The 15,865-nt window shown below is 37.3% G+C and overlaps 2 protein-coding genes across 2 annotated transcripts; one reads left to right on the plus strand and one right to left on the minus strand.

The window, feature by feature from the left end:
• Window positions 1-2,545: 2,545 nt before the first annotated feature.
• Window positions 2,546-5,740, minus strand: LOC116113369 (signal recognition particle 9 kDa protein). Its single transcript, XM_031399525.1, has 4 exons — window positions 5,593-5,740; window positions 5,337-5,405; window positions 3,229-3,322; window positions 2,546-2,864 (listed from the first exon to the last, which is right to left on the minus strand). The coding sequence occupies exons 1-4, from the start codon at window positions 5,662-5,664 to the stop codon at window positions 2,788-2,790; spliced, it is 312 nt and encodes a 103-aa protein (XP_031255385.1). The 5' UTR covers window positions 5,665-5,740; the 3' UTR covers window positions 2,546-2,787.
• A 1,166-nt stretch (window positions 5,741-6,906) lies between these two features.
• On the plus strand, window positions 6,907-9,953 carry LOC116113374 (GABA transporter 1-like). Its single transcript, XM_031399530.1, has 7 exons — window positions 6,907-7,162; window positions 7,258-7,380; window positions 8,088-8,182; window positions 8,290-8,476; window positions 8,585-8,715; window positions 8,882-9,097; window positions 9,470-9,953. The coding sequence occupies exons 1-7, from the start codon at window positions 6,949-6,951 to the stop codon at window positions 9,863-9,865; spliced, it is 1,362 nt and encodes a 453-aa protein (XP_031255390.1). The 5' UTR covers window positions 6,907-6,948; the 3' UTR covers window positions 9,866-9,953.
• The last annotated feature ends 5,912 nt before the right edge of the window (window positions 9,954-15,865 follow it).

The following is a 15,865-nucleotide window of genomic DNA, read 5'->3' on the forward strand; positions in this document are numbered from 1 at the left end:
TCTCCATTGTTCTGGCACACATTCAGTGAGCAAAATTTGACTAAATAGCCTCCTCCGGTGGAATAGAGTGAACTTAACATGGCTTTTAGAGATACCACCGTCTAACTAGGGATGGATTCCCTGTAGGCTCAACCTTCTGCCTCCCAACTCAAATTTCATCGTCAGGTTCTTCCAATTTGTGCAAACATCACCCAATGAACTCAACCACGTCACCTTAATACCACATCAGCTCCACCCAAATCAAAAGGGAAAAAATCTTGGGTAATCTTAACGCCTTAGACCTCCAGTTGCACTCCCATCAAACACTTCTCCTTCACCGTGACACCATTACCTACCATCACCCCAAACCTTTTTCCTTTTTCAATTTGCATGCCAGTTGTGCCCAAGTCGTGGAAATAAAATTGTGGGATGCACCATATGTATACACATGGGATTTGGGATTTACTTAAACTTTATCCTAAAACAAGAACTTCCCTTAATAAAGTTGCATTTTGTATCATCTCTTACCCCCGTATCACTTTAATTTACAATTCCATAATTTTATACCACTTATTAGCAACTAATATCTATTTGATTGAACTCAAGATTTAATAATTGATACCAAAGTGAACTAATTATCAATAAAATGAGTGTGACGATCTCACAAGAAAGTAAGATCTATGAAATGAAAAATTTGTCATATGAAAGAATTTGAGATTTACACATTTTTTATGAATGATACTTGCCATAAACCTAAGAACAAATTTGTAGAGTTTAGGACTAAAGCGAACAATCTCTACTTGGTTAGACTCAAGATTTGTCTACTAACAATAATTTTATAGTAAATGAAATCTTAGATTAAGGAATTAAAAAGTTGTAGAGGCACATATTTTGAAATTGAAAATTTTTTGTTTTCTAGGAATAAGATCTGGAATTTGGAATAAAGAAAATAGTGATAGGGAGTAGCCCCACCAATAGTGGAGTCGATAAAGAAAGTGAAACAATGCATTTTGTCTTAGCTTATGGCCACCAGAAACATTCTGTCCATCTGTCCAACTTTAATTCAAGAGAATATTTTCCCAGTTTATTATTATTATTTTACCTAGTGTTATTGTTAACATAAATATTCTTGGAGAAAAAGAGGTGGGAATTTCGTACGCTTTTACGACAAATGGACTTTAAACTTTAACTTTAGAGACTAAAGCATGAAAAAAGTAGAGAGAATGCATTGGGATCTGAGGAATGAGCAGTAATATATCTGAAAGATGTGGAGAAAGGTGAAAAATGAAGAGGGTGTGAAGAGTGTGGATTTGGGGTGTGTTGTTTAGAATGAGATAAAAATTATACACCAGAAAATCAAAGTTAAACACACCACCTTGGATCGGAGATGATGAATGTTTTGGTGTGAAGTTAAAAACAAAATCTGAGGAGATAATCAAAATGGCCTCGTGCTTATGCATGCTTTGCCTTTGCCCTATCCTATTGGCTTTTTTGCTCTAGCTATACTGGCTGTTTGTGCTGTGCTGCACGTGTTTGTTTAGAGGAATCATTTGGATGTATTGCTTTTTAAGTTCTGATTTTGCAAAGACTTATGCCATCCACACGGTCCTAGTCCTACTACTTCTATGATTCTATCTCATCCAAAACTTCATTGTCCAATCACGTTCATAATAGTTCATATTAGCGTACGTGATGATTTGTATGTGTGTAATCATATGATCATTCAAATTAAAACTTTATCAAATATTAATGTGATTGGATGGATATACATACTTACATAGATCCACCAATTTCATTAAAAGCTTTCTCTAATCTCATTGTTCAAAAGTAAACGATTTATTTGAAACCTTCTTTAATCTTATTATTTGAAAATAAACGATTGAATTGTAGAACATGGAATATTTATAGGTTATATACACACACACACACGTATATGAGGAATTAGAGTGTCCATTCATGACCGAATAATGATCCTACTTTCATAAGCAGTTATGTGGTTTCAAACATGATCAGATGCAAAAGCCAATCGATTCAAGAGAACGAAAGAGATGAGCGTAGAATTTATTTGCTATTAAACACTGTATATGTGGTTTAACTGATGCTCAAGTATAATAACTGATTTAGGATTCATTCACACTTTAGACATTTTTTTCATGTTTAAGCCCCATTTTCATGTTGATTATGCCTTAAACGTGATACTTACAACGATTTTCTTTATACTTTTGATTAGATTAAGAATTTAAACAAAAATGAACAATAAGAGTGGTCCAAAACTTGCAGATTTCATGTTAAACGACATTCAGTCATGGAACATGAAAAAAAAAAAAGGAATAATTTACCATCCAGAGCTTAAAAATTGATTCCAGAAAAACCTTCTACCACAAGTTGTGCAATTGCCAAAATAATATCTGAAGAATCGTGCAGGCTCAACATTATTACTGGCGTTCAATAATGTCATCACTTAGAATATATTCCCTTTTCAACACTCAACAGGGGGAATTCCGGATCTGCAAAAATATTTGTATCATGGATCACATTCTTTATAGCTGACGCATTTGAACCCCACAAATTATAATCATTTTATAAATGATAAACAAAATAAATGTATCATAAGTCCATAGCTAAGATTTTAACCTAAAATGGAAAAACAGAACACAGGAAACAGCATTCCACTGAAATTCACTTGAATTTCTTCGATATTCAGAATATTCAATGGAATAATAGTTAGTATTGACGTTGCAAAAATTCATTAAATCACCCAAAACCATGTAAGTTTTCCAAGTCCTATTTGGATAGAAGCTAACAAAGTCACTGTTTCCTTCCCCTTCCTTTCTTTGCTGGCTGAGCTTCCATCTGTTCTTTCCCGGTAATTTCTGAGATATTCACTACAGGAAAGAGGAAGAGAAACTAATTAGACAACTTGATCAGATCAAGATCCAAAACTGAAATTAATATATGCTCAAAACATGTAGCAACTGAAATATCATACCCTTTTTTAACCATTTTAGAGCATTTTCGTATGTATAAGCAGGACTATACAGAAATTTCAAAACAATATTTTTCCACTGGTTTCACTTTATTACCATATGCTTAAATACTACTTTATTTTGCAATCATTTAAGCGCATTCTTTAATAAAATCCATTTTCAAAACAGTTTTTTTTGTTTTTAAAACCAGCAATACATAATTCTATTTCCATGACAAGGTAGCCTTAAGTAGGAAAAAGAAAGGTTTAGAGAAAGATGATACCATCTGGTCCCCGGGCCATCAAAGCAAAGAATATGTTGTTCAGTTTCTCCATCTTCTTAGCATCCTGTGCTTGGTCGGTCTTAAACTTGAGACACTGGCAAAAAGAAAACTAAAAACTGTAAGAGCTTAAAATTGTGACACAAGGATATTCAGCCATACAAGTCATCAATTTCTACTTACATATACCTCAAATACATGCAGGTCAGTGGCTTCAGGCATGCATATATGGATGCATGCACAAGGTTTGGCTTTACTGCCAATATAAATCAATCAAAGATTAATGACACAAGGGTAAACTAAGCATCTAATTGGATAAAGCTGATATCCTTCATATAAGTAAGGAAATTGTCCCCTGAGACATGAAATTTGAAGTTGAAATCTTATTTATAGTAGCTTTTAAAAACATTCTTAACATGGTAAAGCGGAAATTAAAAAATATGAATGGTAGTGTCAACACAAAATCATTCAATTACCACTCACTCAATTAAAAGGGCAATTGAATCATGCAAACATTACTAATGCCTATGGTCTAGTATAACTTCTTGCCCGTCATCTGCCTTAAGAATTCAATTAGCAAAATCTCACCACGGCAACAACACCAGGTTCAGGATTCTCCGTTAGGAAAAAAAAAAAAAAAAAAGAAGAGGATGAAATGCAGCACCTCAGATCAATAAGGAGTCCTCCAAGCACTTCAAATCACAAGGAGCTATAAAAATGTGAGAAGGCGGACCAGAACTCATGTTATAAACTATAATAGTCATAGAGAAAGGCTAATCGTAATAGAAACATACGTCCACCGTATAACAAATTAAAGAAACCACAGGAAATTTCCAGACAAATTCTTCTATGACATTTCATTTACTTAAATTCTCAACCTGATTTTATATATAAGCAAGTCGAGCACAGTCCATTCTCTAGCCCAGAAGCTTTCCTTAAAAGTTGCTACTTCCGTCAGACATGCCAATAAAATTGAACTTTAGGTTTCCTTCCTACGGGCAGTTTATAATTCCAGCATAAGAGATTCCCTTTTTAATCAAGTATTCAAATAAACCTTTATCAACCTTCTCCAAGGTAAATATTACCTTCACAGTGATCACCAAAGCCAATTTCTTGGTCCTAGGCTTGCATTTCTCCAATGGAAACATGATATTCATTGCTCTCAAGAAACACACCACAGACATAAATCTGCAAACATAAATGCAGAGTTGAAAAGAGCAACAAGACCATTACTGTTAACATAAGAGAAGGTTCTCTTTTGCAACTTTTCTTCTAATAACTTACTAAAAACCCAAAAACTGCTAACTAAAATGAAAAGGTTCAATTCTCATTTCCAAACACATGAATCCCGGCTTTTCCCTTCCAACAACCACTAATTTCAGTTGCTATTGCACTCTCTTAGCATTAGGTCATGACTCAAAGACATTAACACAACCATGCATGAGGATCAATTACCAAAGCTGAAACACTTTAGGATTCTACATTCTAATGGACTCAGCTCTTCTCATCCATGCTGATAGATGGGATTACCAATCTAAATTGCATATGCAAGTTAACATGCTTAAGAACTCCATCTGAAATCTCTTTCTATCCAAATAACACAACCAATTAAAAATCTGTTGTACTAAGCCAGTCCAATCTCATGCCAAGAATTGAAAATAAAACAGGGATATAATAAGATTTCTTGTACAGTAAAACTAAGACAATCACACCAAAGAATGCTTACTTTTTTGGCCTTTTACCAATGCAGCAAAAGCCTACCCAGATGCCACCTAGCTACACATCTAACCATCCCAAGGAAACATGCCAACATTAACGAAGTTATTCCAAGCAAATGTATTTCTCATACAAGGCAAAACATATTAAATTTCCATCAAGTTGCAAAATGTGAAGGCATTAAAAGATAGAGTTCATAGATACATTATTCAGAAAAACAATCCATTCATAAGCACCGAATTCAGAAAACTCAAATTCATTAGCTCACAGGTCACAATCAACGTTTGACCAAATCACTAAACATAGAAATTATACTACATTCTATAGGCAAAGCTAATAAAAATTATAGACCTTAAACTCAACAAAATAAAAGACAAAGCGAATCTAGTTCTTGCCTCTTTGTTATCAGTGACCTTGAGAACCAATTTACCATCGCAATGCCGATACTTCATACAGTACCTCGTCTACATCCACAATTTCATCCAAAAATATCACAAAAAGAATAGAAAAAAATTAGCATTATTAATCAAGCAGAACAAAAGTTATCATGCAATTCGACCTATTTTCCCGAGATTAATACAGAATCTTGACATGCAAACGACGGAGTTTATCAGTTCGAAAGAAAATAAAGCATTAAATCTAGAACCATACAGATTGGGGATCCGCTCTGTACAACTGCACGGATCGTTCGACGAACTCGTCCCAGGAAGTTATGTAAACCATGGTTGTGCGGAGAGAATTGGATCGAAGAATTTGAGAATTGTCAAAATCAGTTGTGAATTTTGAGGTTTAGCTTTTGATGGGTATGGGCTTTACTGTTTACATTTACATGCAGTCAAGTAAATTTTTCAGGTCGATTTACTAGCCAATAAATTTCTGCCATATCAGATTGACAGTCTAGACGGGCCCCAGTTAAGTGGGACCAATGAGGACTTTTATTCTTATTACCCAATTACATTTAGCCTTGTCAGCGATTGAACCAGTGAAATTTTCATTATGACCAGCCACAAGACACAAAACGATGTCGTTTTTAGCTTTGTAAGTACACATGGAAAAATTAAGTGGAGAATATTTTTTAACCCCTATATTTCTTAATTTAATTAAACATCCCTACAATAAAACTTTACAAATTAATTAAAACACCCATCACATTTTTTCAAAATCTGGCCGTTGTCAATGGCACTTTGGCCATAATTATGCTAAAATCTGGCCGTCAGCCAAATCTAACTAATTATGTGTCATTTTGACGTCGACAATAGTAATCTTGGACGAATTAATTTTTAGATTGAAAAGAGTGAAAGATAATTGTTTTTCGTTAAATAGAGTTAGAAAAATATTTTAAATTAAATAGAATAGGATGATATAAAACAAGTCCCTTCTCTTTTCATTTTTAATAGAAAAAATCTTATTTAATTCAAATTAATTTTTAAAATACTAATGTTAAGAAGTAAACAAATACATATTCTATATTTTAATCTAAATAGGATAACAAGAAAGTGATTCTAATGTGTGAAACAAACAAGGTCATTGTTTTTTTTTTTTTTTTTTTCCCAGGAATGCAAATCCCATTAAATTAGGAATAGTATTATACTGGCAAACCCTTCTCAACAGTTTTTTTTCATAAATGCGATATAACAGCTCACCCTAAATCCTGTTTATCTAATAATGAGTTTTAACTAATTAAATTTGAACGGTCACATTGCTCTTGTAAGAGAAAGTTGTTAGAAAGCGTTTATTTTTAAATTAGATTTTAGGCACATGTAATGCTGACGGATGGTTGACGTTTTGACCGCTCTGTCCGTTCTATCTCATCAGGGTTAACCGAGTTGTTTTTCGACTGTGAACTTACAAAGCGTCCAATTGTTTATTCCTCTCTGCAAAAAAAGTCAAAAGAAAAGAAAATTTTGCAAGCAATTTGAAGTTTTTGTTAATGGACGTCTCTTATCTCCACTCTTACAAGTCACAACAACCCCACAAGGTTGCAGAACCCCGAAAAACAAACCAGAAATGGCACTTTCACTAGAGGAAGTACCATCAACTATCACAGCAACAACAAGAGAAGAAGAGAAATCTAACACCCTTGAAGAAGAAGAAGAAGAGGAAGGAGATGAAGGTAAAGGAACGTGGAAACACGCGGCGTTCCACGTGGCCACAACCATTGCTACACCAGCTGCTTATGCTCCTTTGCCTTTTGCTCTCGCCTCTCTCGGTTGGCCCCTCGGTAATTAACTATAAATTCTCTTTTATAGGCTTATTTGTTTTCACTTTATAACTTTTTTTTTTTTTTTTTGGTTTCTGATTGAATGTTACGTAAAGGTGTGAGTAGTTTGGTGGCTGGAACGGTGGCAACATGGTATTCAAGTTTATTGATTGCCTCTTTGTGGAGATGGAATGGGAAGAAGCAAATTACTTATAGGCATCTTGCAGAGAGCATTTTTGGTTTGTGTTTTCTTCCTAATTAATTACAGATGAATGGAGTTCTTTTAATTTTTTTATATGTTGATATTTCTTGTTAATTTAATTGCTTGTTTTAGACACTCAAAATTGTTTGTGTTAATGCTTCTTTATCATCTGCAACTTTAATAAGGCAATATATGATGCTCAACAAACTCAACAAGCTGAAGACTTATTCAAAGAGGATTGAAAAATTAATACTTGGAAACATAACAACTGAGACAAATGGCCAAAGCTGATGGCCATTCAATCTATCTTCTCAATGGAAAACCCTTCCCCTGTTTTTGAGAAAACATATACTCTATTTATACAGTATAAAGAATTTAATATGCTCTAAGATTCTTCTTTCACCTAAGAAACAGTTAACATCAGATCATATTATTAGTAAAATCTTTTTTTTTCGTTTCTAAATTGGTAATTTCATGTTGTAAAATGTAGATATTCTCTATCAGTTTTTCCTTTTTGATCTAAATATCTGCCGCTTGTATTTTAGAAGATCAAATTATTACTATCTACAACGCTTTGCCTTTCCTGCCCACAATACCATAGCATAGAGCCAGAGTGAACTCCCAATCCTTTCTTAAGATATCCTGAGAATTTAATCCTAAGCCAAATTCAGCACACCGTGGATGTACTTAAGTTCAACTGTATGCAGCATGCTTGACTATAACATTCTTTTCTGTTTGTTGAAGGATTCTGGGGTTACTGGTCTATTGCATTTTTTCAGCAGGTAGCTTCGTTAGGCAATAACATTGCCATTCAAATTGCTGCTGGGAGTAGCCTTAAGGTTAGATAACCTTTTCCTGCTTTTCTTCGGTTGATTGGATGAATGAAACGTACATTGCTTCATTTTACTCATTCTGGTGGTGGGTTGTTACGTTTCATATTTTGCAGGCAGTTTACAAATACTTCCACAGAGATGGCACCTTAACCTTGCAGCATTTCATTATTTTCTTTGGAGCCTTTGAACTGTTCCTCTCTCAACTCCCTAATATACATTCTTTAAGATGGGTTAATGCATTGTGCACAATAAGCACCATTAGCTTTGCTGGTACAACCATTGGTGTGACAATTTATAATGGTAAAACTTTAAATTGTTTATAACTGTTTTTTATGTCTATGGATTTATAGGTTATTTCAGTTTCTTACTTTGACACATATTCTCTCCCGCTGCAACTTGTCGTTGTAGGAACAAAGATAGATAGAGAATCAATCAGTTATAGCTTGCGTGGAAGCTCCTCTTCTAAGACTTTTAAAGCATTCAATGCTCTTGGGGCAATTGCCTTCTCATTTGGAGATGCAATGCTTCCGGAAATACAGGTTTACCAAATTACTAAAGCTACTTAATCAATAATAGTCACCTTTCAATTTATTTTTCCAATCTTTCTTATCAAGTTGTTTGGAGTTCTGTTTTCTGCTGATAGTTATAGATGCATATCAAAACTGTTACCAATTTAGTAATTAATAATAACTGTTCCGGTACCAGAATACAGTGAGGGAACCTGCAAAGAAGAATATTTACAAAGGTGTATCAGCAGCGTATAGTGTAATTATCTTGACTTACTGGCAACTGGCCTTCTGCGGATACTGGGCATTTGGATCAGAAGTACAGCCTTATATCTTGGCTTCCCTAACTATTCCAGAGTGGACAATTGTCATGGCAAATCTCTTTGCTGTGATTCAAATATCAGGGTGCTATCAGGTAGTGTACAAATGGTTCATTACCTATATTTTGCAGTACATGAATTATCGGTTTTCAGGATGAAGTACAAGTATTTTGAACCTGTAGAATACTTTCAGTTCTTTGCCTATTTCTTCTTAGAATATACAATACTTTTAGCTTATGCATAGGCAGTGTGAGGGATTTCAACACTTTCGAGGGCATTCCGTGGATCCCATTTTCTTGCTAGAATAATTGTTACCCAAATGACAACTTCCTGATTTTTATTGAACTAGATCACGTATGATGGGTCGTAATTTCTCCAAATAATCTCTGGATACAAAATCTGTTACTCTGCACCATCCATAAATTGAGTTTCTTTTTCTGATATTTGTTCTTCACTTCTGTGTTTAGATATACTGCAGGCCAACTTATGCCTACTTTGAGGAAACAATGCTATCAAACAAGTCTACTAGCCAATTCACCTTGAAAACTTGCTTCATCCGTCTTACTTATACCTCCATTTACATCGTTCTTATTAGCCTTGTCGCTGCAGCCATGCCATTTTTCGGGGATTTTGTGTCCATATGTGGCGCCATCGGGTTCACTCCCCTCGACTTCGTTTTCCCTGCTGTAGCATATCTGAAAGCTGGAAGAATGCCTAAACACACAACACTCCGGCTCCCAATACAGCTTCTTAACAGCATGATAGCTACCTGGTTCTCCGTTGTTGCAATATTGGGTTGCATTGGTGCAGTAAGATTAATCATAGAAGACATCAAGACATACAAGTTCTTTCATGATATGTAAAGCTTGAGGTTGATGCATTGGGAACTCTAAAAGTATTTGTGAAGCTGAAAACAGAGCTTAAAGGAAAACACACATGTACACTAGTTTATTTTGTTAGCTTTGCCTCTACATGAAAGATTGTGATGGAACCACCTGTTCAATTAACTCAATCCAACCACAACACACGAGCAGAAATGAAAGTAACACACAATCTGATAAAACTGATTGTTATTATTGAATACTGAAAGAAATAGCAACATCCAGAAAGAGTGACCACAGATCAATCCCCAGCAATTCGAGGAGCTGGGAGCATCCCAAAATACCAATAAGAATTTACTTGACACCTGTTTTACCATTCTCTAGCTATTTGTACCCAAATACTTACTAAACTAACCTTACTCTAACAAACTTTATTCTATCCAGCCACTTGCATGCAAAATCCCGTAACAAACCCTCACTCACACTCATTTCACTCATTAGCCCTTAGTGCTCTTTTTACGACCCCTCGACTTATTGACCATATTAACGAGAGGTGGTCTATCAATACACCCCTCGCCCCCCAGGAGAGCCACCTTGTCCTCAAGGTGGAATTGAGGGAATTGTGTGTTGATGACGTCGAAAGATTCCCATGTAGCTTCAAAGGAGGGCAAATCTTTCCATTGAATGAGGACCTCTTTGGTGCCATCAAGTAGGGACTGCATCGCTAGGACTGATTGTGGGTGAACCTGGAGTACCATATCTTCGGTGAGAAAAGTGGGAAGTGGTTGAACTGGAACGGAATTGTGTAGTCTGCGTTTGAGCTGGGACACATGGAATACTGGATGAATACGAGCACTGGAGGGTAGAGCTAGTTTGTAAGTTGTCAGACCAATTCTGTCCACCACCTTAAATGGCCCATAAAACCTAGGACTGAGTTTCTCATTCAGTTTCCTGGCTAACGACCTAAGCCTGTAGGGCTGAAGTTTGAGGTAAAAAAAATCTCCCGGAGAGAAGCTGATATCTGTGCGATGTTTATCAGCCTGCTCTTTCATGTGTCTTTGAGCAGATTCCAAGTGACGTTTAAGTTCATTTATGATGGCATTGCGGTGAAGGAGTTGTTGGTTCACGTCTTCAACCGAGGAGGGGTAATCGGTCAGCTTGAGAAGGAGTAGTGGGTCTCTGCCATAAAAGGCCTTGAAGGGTGTCATTTTAGTGGACTGATGGTACGTTGTGTTTTACCAAAATTCTGCCCAAGAGAGCCAATTTGGCCACTGTTTAGGCTGGGAACTGCAAAAACATCTCAGATATGCCTCTAAACACCACTTCGGTTTTGCCATCCATTTGTAGGTGGTATGCGGAATTGAACTGAACTTAAGAGAAGTCCTTGCTGCTCTGAAGATTTCCTGCCAGAATTGGCTCATACAGAGTCGATCTCGATCCGAAACTATAGACTTGGGAAATCCATGGAGCTTAACAATTTCCTTCATGAATATCGTAGCAACCTCCTTCGCACTAAAAGGGTGAGACAAGAGGATAAAGTGGCCGTATTTGGTGAGCCGATCAACCACCACGAGGATACTATCGAACCCCTTGGCTCGTGGGAAACCTCCAATAAAATCCATCGTCAAAGTTGTCAAAGACTTGCTCAGGTATAGGCAAAGGCTGTAAAAGCTCGGCTGGCTTGAGGGCTGAATACTTATTGACTTGGCAAATAGTGCAAGCCTTTACAAACTCTTGAACATCTTGCCTTATCCCTTCCCAATAAACAATGTTTGCCACCAGTTTGTAAGTCTTGAAAAACCCTGAATGCCCTCCACCTAGGTTGGAATGAAATTCTGCCAAAAGTTTAGCTATGAATCTGGAGCCTTTTGGTAAAACAATTCTGTTTTTGTACAAAAGACACCCTTGCCTAAGTCTGTAGTGTGGGCGACTGTTGGGGTCAAAGAGAAGGTCCTGAATGATAGGCTGCAACTTGGGATCTTGTTGTGCTTCATTGGCTAAATCTTCATATTCTGTAAACTGTACTACTGAAATGGTGTTCAAATCTAGTCTCTCCACTCTTCGTGATAAAGCATCTACCACCTTGTTTGTTTTTCCCGGCCAATAGTGAATGTCGAAAGAGAACCCCATTAGTTTAGACAGCCACTTTTGTTGTTCAGGAGTTTTAATTCGCTAGTCAGTGAGAAATTGCAGACTTCTTTGGTCAGTTTTGATGACGAATCGTTTGCCCAATAGATACGGGCTCCACTTATGCACTGCAAAAACGATTGCCATTAGTTCTCGTTCATATACTAACTTCTGTTTTGCTTGTGGTGAAAAGGTTTTGCTTAGGTAAGCTATGGGTCTAGACTGTTAGGGACCAAAACTGCTCCCATTCCGTGACCTGAAGCATCAGTCTGCACTTCAAAGGGAAGTGCAAAGTTTGGAACTGCTAAGATTGGAACCGTAGTCATAGTTTCCTTGAGTCTATCAAAAGCCATTTGTGCTCCCTCATTCTAACTAAATGAATCTTTTTTAAGCAAATCCGTAAGTGGTTGTGCAATACTGCCATACCCCTTGACAAATCTCCGGTAATATCCCGTAAGGCCTAAAAATCCCTGTAGACCTTTCACATTGGTCGGAACAGGCCACTTAACCATTGCCTCAATCTTGTGTGGGTTTGCTTCCACTCCTTGCACTAAAATTATATGGCCTAAATAGTCTAGTTTTTGCTGACTGAACAAGCACTTCTTCCTGTTCATTACTAGTTCGTTGTCTTGTAAAATCTTAAGGGCTTGTTCGAGATGAATCACATGGGAATCAAGATCAGGACTGTAAATCAAAATAGCATCAAAGAAGACCAACACAAATTTCCTCAAAACAGGTTTAAAAATAACATTCATTAGGGCTTGAAAAGTTGACAGAGCATTAGTCAGGCCAAATGGCCAAATGGCATAACTAGGAACTCATAGTCACTGTGATGAGTTTGGAAGGCCGTTTTGTGAATATCCTCCTCCTTCAATCAAATCTGGTGGTATCCAGATCATAAATCAAGCTTTGAAAAGAAAACAGCCCTAACTAATTCATCTAACAACTCCTCGATAGTGGGTATGGGGAACTTATCAGGGATAGTTATATCATTGAGTGCCTTATAATCAACACAAAACCTCCAACTCCCATCCTTCTTCTTGACTAGTAACACTAGGCTGGCAAAATGGATGGCGCTAGGCTGAATGATCCCTGCTACCAACATTTCTCCCACCATTTTCTCTATTTCATTTTTCTGGAAATAAGGATATCTATAGGGTCGTTTATTGGGTGGTCGAGCTCCCTCTTACAGGACTATGGCATGGTCATGCTGTCGGTGTGGGGGTAGTTTAGTGGTCAAACAATTGGTTATACCCTTCCATCAATGATACAATCCTAGGGTCGGTGGGTTCTCCATTTTGTTCTGGCACACATTCAGTGGAGCAAAATTTGACTAAATAGCCTCCTCCGATGGAATAGAGTGACCTTAACATGGCTTTTAGAGATACCACCGTCTTAACTAGGGATGGATCTCCCTGTAGGCTCACCCTTCTGCCTCCCAACTCAAATTTCATCGTCAGGTTCTTCCAATTTGCGCAAACATCACCCAATGAACTCAACCACGTCACCCTTAATACCACATCAGCTCCACCCAAATCAAAAGGGAAAAAATCTTGGGTAATCTTAACGCCTTAGACCTCCAGTTGCACTCCCCTACAAACACCTTCTCTTCTCACTGTGACACCATTACCTACCATCACCCCAAACCTTTTTCCTTTTTCAATTTGCATGCCCAGTTTGCGCACCAAGTCGTGTGAAATAAAATTGTGGGATGCCCCACTGTCAACGAACACAATAACCCCCACCCCTTCAATCTCTCCCTTAATTTTCAGAGTCTTGTCAGAGGTGATTCCGACAATAGAGTTCATGGATAAAGCTAGAGGGTTACCTTTAGTAGTGGGTTCTTCATCGTTGTTTGGTGGTGTTTTGCTCTTCTCTGGATCATCATCTTCCCATGCCAGCAAGATCTGCAGAGATTTGCTCCTACATCGGTGGTTAGGGCTAAACTTTTCGTCACACCTAAAACAAAGCCCCTTCTCCCTTCTGAGTTGAATTTCTGCTTCAGTTAACCTTCGGAAATGTTTCCCTCTAGAGCTCGAAGTTGTCGTCGCCGGTGGAATATCCCTCCTATCGATAGAACGATTTGACGAAGAATGGGTCTCGCCTGAGATTTTAGTGGTATTGGACCACCAACTGGGTCGCCCAACCTCTAGGCTTGGAGAGACCCCTGAGTACCCTTCAATTTTTACATTTTGGGCTTTAGTCATTTTGGGCCTAATTTTATCAAGCACCCAGTTTTTTTCTTCAACTCGATGGGCATGTTCCATCACTTCCCCCAGATCTTTGGACTGTATGAGACGCAATTTAGCTTTGATTTCTTCCTTCAGTCCATTTTTAAAGATACCCATTAGCATCTCTTCTCCCAATTCCTTCAACGAAGCTGTATGTGCTTCAAATTCTTCGCGATACTCTGTCACCGATGCAATCTGTCTCAATGCTACCAATGCCTCATAGGCTGTCCCTTGAAAGGATGGTCTAAATCTGGCAATTAAAGCGGCTTTGAAATCCTTCCAATTTTGGACTGGTCTCCGAGATTCAAGCCATTGATACCAATTTAAGGCTCTTCCTTCCATGCACATGGCGGCGGCCTCCACCATTTCCTTTTCTTCGTATCGATTAATGGCGAAATATCTGTCAGCCTTGAAAGTCCAGCCAAAAGGATCATCTCCGTTAAAAATGGGTTGCTCGAGTTTGCGAATTTTGTTGTCGTCCTTCCTGTTATCCCCACTGTGATTTAGTTCACATCCCTTATCTCCGCCGGAACTTTGATTTTCTGGAGTTACAGACATTTTCTCCTTCTCCTGATAACGTTTCTCCTCCCTTTCCTCCCTCAACCTCATCAGTTAAGTACTTCTTGACACTACCTAAGTCGGTCTTCATCATGCCCATATCTTCCTTCACGGTTCTCATTTCCTTTTCCACATTTTCCATTCTGTTCTCCATTTTGGATTTTACCATTACCCAACCTAGCTTTGATACCAAGTTGATGGAACCACCTATTCAATTAACTCAATCCAACCACAACACATAAGAGTAGAAATGAAAGTAACACACAATATGATAAAACTGACTGTTATTATTGAATACTGAAAGAAATAGCAACATCCAAAAAGAGTGACAACAGATCAATCCCCAGCAATTCGAGGAGCTGGATGCCTCCAAAAATACCTATAAGAATTTACTTGATACCTCCTTTACCACTCTCTAGCTATTTATACCGAAATACTTACTAAACTAACCTTACTCTAACAAACTTTATTCTATCTAGCCACTTGCATGCAAAATCTCGTAATAAACTCTCACTCACACTCATTTCACTCATTACCCCTTAGTGCTCTTTTTACGACCCCTCGACTTATAAACCATATTAACAGGAGGTGGTCTATCAGATTGTTATGTAACAAGCTAGCCCATAGACATAATTATGCTATTTGCCTTTAAAATCTGAAACGATGAATTAAACTTTTATAATCTTCTAAGGTAACTTTTTTTTTTTTTTAACTGAGGTATTTGGGTCAGTTTACGAGCACCTTGACTATACCTTAAGGGAAGTTATCCCACAGTAACCTACCGCTGCGACCTCCCAGGTAAATCATGGGTAAAGATACTACATTTGCATCCAACGGGAAATCAAACCTAAAACTGTGGATTGAAGTCATACACAAACCCCTTCATTGGTTCAATTGGGAATCAAACCAGATACTACTTTTTAGCTAAATGAGTAAATTAGGATTCTTTATGACTTATGGTCTCCTCTAGTTTAATATGTGAGTGTGAACAATTTCAAAGTTAACAAGTATTGATCAAAACCTGGGCGATTATAGAAGATGCCATTCCTATAACCCTAGAGCATGGCTAATAAGCACCAAGCCAATGCTATGATTGAGATAAACTCTTGGTGAATATATTTTACAT

The sequence above is a fragment of the Pistacia vera genome, unplaced genomic scaffold (genome assembly GCF_008641045.1).
Source record: "Pistacia vera cultivar Batoury unplaced genomic scaffold, PisVer_v2 Contig678, whole genome shotgun sequence".
NCBI lineage: Eukaryota > Viridiplantae > Streptophyta > Magnoliopsida > Sapindales > Anacardiaceae > Pistacia > Pistacia vera.

Coding starts and splice junctions, on each gene's coding strand:
- LOC116113374 (XM_031399530.1), top strand. CDS start 6,949: ATGGCACTTTCACTAGAGGAAGTACCATCAACTATCACAGCAACAACA. Junction 7,163..7,257: donor CTCTCTCGGTTGGCCCCTCG/GTAATTAACTAT, acceptor TGTTACGTAAAG/GTGTGAGTAGTTTGGTGGCT. Junction 8,477..8,584: donor TGGTGTGACAATTTATAATG/GTAAAACTTTAA, acceptor TTGTCGTTGTAG/GAACAAAGATAGATAGAGAA.
- LOC116113369 (XM_031399525.1), bottom strand. CDS start 5,664: ATGGTTTACATAACTTCCTGGGACGAGTTCGTCGAACGATCCGTGCAG. Junction 3,323..5,336: donor AGGTCACTGATAACAAAGAG/GCAAGAACTAGA, acceptor TCTTTTTGCCAG/TGTCTCAAGTTTAAGACCGA. Junction 2,865..3,228: donor GATGGCCCGGGGACCAGATG/GTATCATCTTTC, acceptor TCTTTCCTGTAG/TGAATATCTCAGAAATTACC.